Source organism: Eurypyga helias, unplaced genomic scaffold (genome assembly GCF_000690775.1).
Source record: "Eurypyga helias isolate BGI_N326 unplaced genomic scaffold, ASM69077v1 scaffold3363, whole genome shotgun sequence".
Lineage (NCBI taxonomy): Eukaryota > Metazoa > Chordata > Aves > Eurypygiformes > Eurypygidae > Eurypyga > Eurypyga helias.
In genome coordinates, this window is record NW_010240360.1 from 1 (window position 1) to 7816 (window position 7816).

A 7816-nucleotide genomic window follows, 5' to 3' on the forward strand; every position below is an offset into this window, starting at 1 on the left:
GGGCGAGGGGCTTCTCCTTCGCCGCGGAAAGGGATCTAATGCGCGGCATCGCCCGTTAAGGTCACCATGGCTGACAGAGCTGCTGCTGAAAGGGCTTGCAAAGACCCCAACCCCATCATCGATGGCAGGAAAGCCAACGTGAACCTGGCGTACCTGGGTGCCAAGCCAAGGATAATGCAGCCAGGTGAGGAAGCGGCCCTGAACGGCTTTTCTCTTGCTCTACGTCCAGTCTCTGCAAAGCTTAAAACTTTAAGAAAGGGGGTGCTGCCCGGACTTACTCTTCAGGTGTGCGTTGGTTTTGATTTTTTTCAACGCAGTGTGTAGTAACCTCCTGGCTATCTTGTACATGCGCTTCACTTAACAACCAAAAGCAGCCAGGAATAAAAAGTTCCCTGGGAAGATTTCCACAGCTCAAACGCTTCCTTGGTTATTCCTACTGCTGGGAATGTGGTGGCGCTGACCATTTACAGTATCATTGCAGGGAAAGATTGGCCTAGGAATGAATCACTTCCAGTGTGCAGTCCTATTAATACAAACAATATCTTAATGCAGGCTCCTTAAACAGATGGGAGCTATTATGCAGACTTTAAAATGAAAAGTCTCCTCCTAAGACCACATCTGAGCCAATCTGATGTCCTAGCTGCGTCCCAAACTGCCGCTTCGCAGGAAGAGAGACCGGAGCGCAGAGTGTGTGTGCTCTGAAGGAGGCTGCTCCCGGTTCCCTCATGCTTAGCCTCAGGAACACGTGTGTGAGTAATTAACAGCCCACCAAAGAAAGAGGTTTGTGCTTGAAAAACAGGAATGAAGTTGGGATTTGACCCCCAGGCCCACCAAAGAAAGAAGAGGTTTGTGCTTGAAAAACCGGAATGAAGTTGGGATTTGACCCCCATGCCAAGTCCTTCCGAGTAGAGATGGCTCAAATTTAAGTCTGTAGAAAGTACACCGATACACTGATAAGTAGAAAGTACTACATAATCCTTCAGAGGCTGAAGTTGGGGACCATAATGGAGCACAGAATAAAATGTGAATGAAAACTTGACTTGTTTAGAAAAAGTTGTTCTTCTAAAGAAAGATCTCTAGGAAAGTGTGTGCTGAAGTTCTGTATGCACGTATGGGGGTGTGAGCATATATGGATGGGTATGTTTTGCTTCCGAATTTGTGGTTCTGCAGCCTTTCTGACATTGTCCCTGGAGGTTGTTAGTAAAGTCTGTTACTCTGCATTTGTGTGCATGTATATGTAGAGAATAAGTGGCCAAAAGAACACCCATAGAGAGAACGTGATGTGTTTCTGTTGGTAGGTTTTGCCTTTGGTGTCCAGCAGCTTCATCCAGCTCTCATACAGAGGCCTTTTGGGTAAGTCTGTTCAATGGGACCTCAAACAGGGGAGAAGTTTGTTGGTTTTGGGTTGGGTTTTTTTTTTGTTGTTTTTTTGAGTTTTTTTAACAAAAAAAGGAAAGACAAAGTATGATCCTTGCAGTAGCAGCCTTGTAAACTCACCAGCAGTGCTGAAGTTCAGACTTACAAATGTAAATGCGCTCACCTTGTCGGTCATGTTCTAAATGCCGCAGCTGAGTCAAGTTGTGTGGGACGTGTCCCTTCCACATAAGCAGTCCAGTCCCGTTTGACCCTATGATAGAATGAGGAGGTATGACTTGATGCAAGATTGCTGTGCCCCATTTCTCTCTTTTTCAGCTTGACTCAATGTTATTTATCTCTTTCTAATCTGACAGGGATCGTTTACAGTTAAGATAACTGATCAGAAGGATATGATGATAAGAGGTGGAATAGTTCTGTTTGGAATTAAACTCTGTAACCAGTAGACTCAAACACAAACAAGCTAAAATGGTGATTAACGATGCATGTATGTTTTTTTTCATATAGTCAATAGACCTCCGTGTGCTTTTTTTATTTATTTATTACAGTAATGAAGTGGTGTTGATAGCTAAACTGTGTGCTTTTATTTAATTGAAGAGCTGTAGTGAAAGTCTTTTTGGGGATGTCTTTTTAATTTTGTTTTTGTTGTTGAGGAGTGACTTTGCCATGGGGAGCAAAGGGCCTTTTTTTTTTTCCCTTGCTTTCAAGCTGTAGCCTGTGACGTTTTTAACCGTATTTTGTAGTGAGTGCTAAATTGTGTGACTCCTTGATTTTTGAAGTAAATCAACGTATTGCTTGCATGTTCATAATTTGGGGGGGGTTTGTTCTTGGGAGGGGTGTGGAGCTCCTTATTAACAATGTGCGTCCATTTGGGCTTTCTAATTTGAGATTTTTTTTCCTTCAATCTGTCTTTAATACGTAGCGCGTTTCTCCTTTACTTGAGTATACTATTCCTAAGTAGATCTAACTCTTGCTTCTTACAGGCATATAATTAGGAAGTGAAGTCTGCTTTAAACTTTCCATACAGTGTCACTTCACTAATGCACACTGACAGAGAAACTCATTGCAAAATAATGCATTTTGCTAATTAATGAGTAAGCTAACAATGAAGCAGGGAAAAAGCGTCACAAATGTATTTTGTTTATTTGATGAGAATAGCTTTAGAATAACTGTACCTGGCTGCTGTGGAGGAAGGATAGCTTTTCAGTAGTTTGGTTTGCCTAAATGGTAGGAAGCCATTCCTGTCCTCAAAACTGTAGGAAAAAGTTTTCTCAGAAACTCTACTTGTAAAAGAGAATGTTTGTTGATTCTTCAGAGACCCATGAGGAGGTTGTGGAAAACTTTGTCCTTGTCCCCCGCCCCCTTCTTATGATTATCCTTTACTGTATTTTGTTCAACTCTTCTGAAGTGTGAGGAGGCGACAGTGTAGGTGCTGTGACTGGTGCCTGTGCTGAGGTAGGCAGGAGGTGGAGGTTGTTGTCTCCAGAACTGTTAAGGCACCTCTTCCTTGGAGGAAGCAGTTGACTGCCCAGGGATTGGCCGTGGAGAGACTGAGTTTTTGCTGGACACGACAGAAAAGGAGAACCTGTGGCAATCCGTTGCTAAAAGGACTGCGAATGTAGGGCTCTTTCTTGCTTTCTCTCACCCAGAAGCAACAGCAGATCTTGTAAATTGTGTTTAGGGCAGGGAAATTCTTCCAGTGGGCTAAATAAGGTTTTATTTCCAACACAATGTATGTAAACCTGAGGAAAAGGACTGTAAGTTGCAGGGTCATGTATATAGGAAATTGGTCATTTTTAATGCTTGGCTATTGCCTTTCTTCTGCTATGTGCAAACAAAGGAGATGGCTAATCCTGTTTCCTCCTGTAAATTTCCAGTGACCTGTACCTTTTCTAAAGAAAGTGGTTCAGGTTAAGAACAGTATTCATTAGGATGAATGAACATCTTCATTCACTATATTCCTTGACAGTAAGAGGAGTTGTTTCCGTACTTACTCTGAATCTATTCTTATTGAAGAGTTCGCTCTTAGGGGATCTTACACATATTGCACTGAAACGTATGGTCACCCTAAAGCCTTTCTTCCTCCCGTGTAGTTGCACTTCTTCCTTTCTTCCTCCCGTGTAGTTGCACTTTTAAAAAGTACACTTTACTAATACACTGCATAAAATGGGTCTCAGTGGCGATTCAGTACCAATACTCTGCCAATCCGTACACAAAAGCTCCAAATGTTTTGTGTTTTGGTTTGATTCCCCCCACCAGAGCACAAATTAATGAGATGCTGCCATATTCTGGTATGGTCAGCAGTGTTCTGATATGGCTCCCCACCTATCCAACAAGAAACTGAAAATAATCATATTACGTTACCTTACTTTTACTGGGAAGATGCAGAAGTACAGTATTCCGAATTAAGTACAACATTATTGTGATGGAGGGAGCCAGAATCTAGATTAGCTTCAATGCATGAAGCATTTTAAATGCTGGGAATTCTTCTTTATTCAGTGCTGCAGGTATCAATTCATCCACCAAATAACATCTCTCCCTGCTCTTTACATTCAGCATCTCTCTCGCTCGTGGTGTGTTTCACAGGAAGCTGTTTGATCACAGATCTGGTTATCTATACAGCTCTGTTTTCAGGATTGTTTATTAAAATACTATTTCTGAATTCAATACAGATTTATGGAGGGAGAAGATAACTTTTTTTCCTCATTTTGCTTATGTAATTTTTACTTCAATATTGGTGGGAAAATGTGGGGTTACACAGAGGTACTGGTGTAGGATATGACTTGTTTGTTGGAGAGATTTCCCCCCCCCCCCCCTTTGTTTTCTGTCTAAAACTTGTACCTCCATCAAAATGAGAACATTCACAGTGGTTTTAGTTAAATCCGCAGTGATGAACTCTGGTTCATTATCAGACAGTTAGCTGATACAGCCTGCTTGGATTATCTTCCAAGAGTTAGGCAATTCTGCCTTTCCTAAGAGAAGGAAAAGCTCTCTTTTGCTTTTATGATCAAAATACCTGTACAATACTTGACTACGGATAATCTAGAAAGAGGGAATGAAGCTGGAACAGTCAGAAGTTAACCTGCAGAATGCAAAATGTTCTCTTAATTGTATAAGGCACAGATTTAAAAGGAAGCATTTTAAGGGTCTCATGTCTTGATGTTTATGTAACCTGTTTCTGCTATGAGGAAAGCTGTGCACTGGTGAAAATGTACTCTTTATGCTCACAAAACCAGATGATGCCATGTAAGGGCCAAAGCAAAAGAGTTAGTTCAGTGTTAAATATCTTCTTTAACAAGAATTTAATGTTGAGAGTCAGTGATGTGCTACTACTGCTGAATTTCTATGTGCCACAACTTGCTGCGTTAGCCTACAAAGTTCTTTCCTTCCTTTGAAACAATTAGCTTTCACTTTATCGCTTTTAGGATTGTTTTTTGAGGTCTTGGGTGAAACACAAATCTGTTACAGTAAAAATGAAGGCTTTATGGCAAATGGCAGGAGTGTCTGTCATTCAATTTCAAATATCCCAAAGCTGCAGCTACTGCTAAAGTTAAATGTGGCTTTCTTTTTTCTTTATGGCAAAAGTGTAAAACCATAAATACATGTTTTAATTTTAAAAACTACTTGCAGGAAAGAAAGCTTAAACCCTGTATAATTCTCACATTCTGGCTCTCAACAGTAAAGCAGCAGCTTTTATTTAAAATTAAGGATACTAAGGATATGCAGCATGACTTGGAATTGCTTTTTCAGCTCTTGACCTGGCAGAGCATTAAAAGCTGCTGGGGTCTGAATGGCTGAGACCTACATGTGCTGTCTTCTGCAGTAGGTAGAAATTTACTTTAGCCATATAAAGCCATTTTACTTGACTCAAAACAGTTGTAGCATGACAGATGATCAAAAATAGCCCCACTGCAGCTTATGCTGTCAATCATCATGTGTGAAATGGCATGGTGGTGAGGAGCCTGCACAGGGTTTATGTTTATTGTAGGGTAAGATGTGGCAAACAGATAATGTTTCATAACTTCACCACCTGTTAGTTTCTTGACTTAAATAAAACAAGTCACAAGAGTTGGAGTGGGAGCACATGTATCTTTCTGTCTTGTTGAGGGATATGGCTGAATGTCCTAATGTCTTCAGAAAATCTTAGTAACATCAGTTCAAGTTAACACAAGCATCTCTATAAGCTTACTACCTCTTCTGTTGGAAGTACTCTTTTATAAATGCTGTATGTAAAGTTTCCTTTGAGGTGGTGTTAAAGGAACTCTTAATGATGTAGAAGAGGCTCTTGGTGACTTCACATTTGGTTTTATACCTCTTCCTGTAATACTTAAAGTGTGGAGTTATATTTATTAGACTTGTACTTGATTGGTGACCCATACAAAATGATTGTTTATGCTCATCCATTTTGTATGGAGAGCTCAGGTAATGATGTGTATTTAAAAGCACAGAGCCAGCTTAAGTATGCTTCAAATGCACTTCTGGCTAATCACTTCATAAATTAGGTGAGTGTTAAAAACCCAACTTACGGTTTTGTTTTATGTGTTCTTTCCCTTCCTAATACCTATTTGTCACTTTTTCCCTCTCCATTTCTCCCTTCACACATTAGAAAATGAATTTCATTGACATGTTGCGTTTTTATGATTGTGGTGTTCATGTCCTAAATATGGCAACTGAACGTTTCTCTCTGCTAATATTCCTATTCAATCAACTGAGCTTTTTTTTTTTTGTTAAATATAGGCTGTTCTAAAGCCTGACTACCACTGAATTGTAAACTACGTTTTGCTGTGAATCTAGTTGACCATGTCCCTTCTGATTGAAAGGTTTCTTTGTTGACCACTTAAGTAAATCTTGAAGTTACTCTAAAAATGAAAGAAACAAAAAACATCCCCTTCCATTAAATCTTGAATTTGGAGAAGAGGACAGTTTTTACCGTTACAATTTGCATCTGTGCTTACAGTGCGCTAAAAGGTTGGTGCAGTCTTTAGAGTTGTCTGTGAAGGTAAAGTTCAGTATGAAATAATAGTAAACCTGCACAAGCAGTTTGTCATGGATTTATAAATATTAACTGACTGGAAAGGAGTTGCATATATGAAGGACTTATCTGTGGAAATCCAGATACAAGACAGGGTTATAAATGTAAAATGATAATTGAGTATTTTATCATATGATATGATTTTTAAAGATGTGAGATGAAGTTGTATGTACGCTTGTGTGCTAAGGCAACGATATGACCAATTTTCAAAACTGAAGGGTTAAGTAAACAAGCCAAGGAAGCAAGTTTTGTAACTTGGAGAAGATGGGGAAAGTGTGTACTGATCTGTTCAGAATGGTTGTTTCTTAAACCATAAACTTGGTTTTTTGCTTTTGTTAGGCACCAGGTCTATTTAGACTTAATCCTATGCCCATTTCCCAAAAAACTCTATGCTGTATGTCTTGCATAGAAATAAACAAGCTGGCACAAAACAGGACATCAGTGGCCTGATAATCGAACAGGTTTGACCCTTGTGTCCTTACGAACTTTTATAAAAGTGTGATGCACATGTACTTAGGAGTCACTGTTATGGATTTTAATAGCATCTATGTAGCTTCCCCTCAATGGCCTCTTGTGACGGAGTGAGCTGCACTATCGTTCGTTTGGAAAGTGTGATTCTTGCTGTGTTTACCACACTTGTGAACTTTATTTAAACTCCTTTGTCGCCTGTGGTTTTTTTTCTTATTTTTAATAAGGGTGACTGAGGTTGCAGAGAAATTAATGTGTGCTGAGTCTGCATAGCAACTTAAGTAGGGTTGCCACAATACACTCTTCCCCCCCCTGCCTCCCCGAGAAGACTTTACATAAAGTCAGGGTTCAACCATTGTATTGCCTTACTGGCCCTTGTCAAACTCATTACAGTGATACTGTCAAACTGCTTAGTTGCTAATAATAAAAGTATTGCAGGAAATAATTTTACTAAGAGTTGAGTAGTTAAGTGAGAAGCAGGTTAATAAAAATGACTTGCAGGTGTTTTTCAAACAAATACCACAATCTTCCAGATGGAATAACCAAGATTACTCCTTTAGAGTTGTCTCAAACTGACACCAGCAATCCTAGTCCTTCTAAAGATTTTAACAGTATTAAACATAATATCCTCCCGCAACGTTAAACATTCCTATTTAACCCAGCTGTAACGCTGCGCTTTGGAGCGATGCTTCTCTTCGGGCCAGTGAACTGCTAATTGGTCCATTGAGTGTAGTTATTGCGGCAACCCTATGCACATAACAACAACTAAATTGAGTTTGTTTTAGTTCGGAGTATGGATGTGAGGCTGAGACGCCGACTCGTGTACCGACTCTAACTCCCTCTCCCATCTTTCAACAGGATACCTGCTCACTATGTCTATCCACAGGCTTTTGTGCAGCCCGGAGTGGTAATTCCCCATGTCCAGCCTGCAGCAGCCGCTGC

At 40.1% G+C, this 7816-nt stretch overlaps 1 protein-coding gene across 1 annotated transcript in view; it reads left to right on the forward strand.

The window, feature by feature from the left end:
* Nucleotides 1–63: 63 nt before the first annotated feature.
* RBM24 (RNA binding motif protein 24) overlaps nt 64–7816 on the forward strand; it is an 8000-nt gene continuing 247 nt past the window's right edge. Inside the window, exons 1-3 of the mRNA XM_010148408.1 lie at nt 64–184; nt 1299–1353; nt 7733–7815. Of these exons, the coding sequence (XP_010146710.1) occupies nt 67–184; nt 1299–1353; nt 7733–7815 (256 nt within the window). The 5' untranslated portion in view covers nt 64–66. The remainder of the gene's footprint in view (nt 185–1298; nt 1354–7732; nt 7816) is intronic.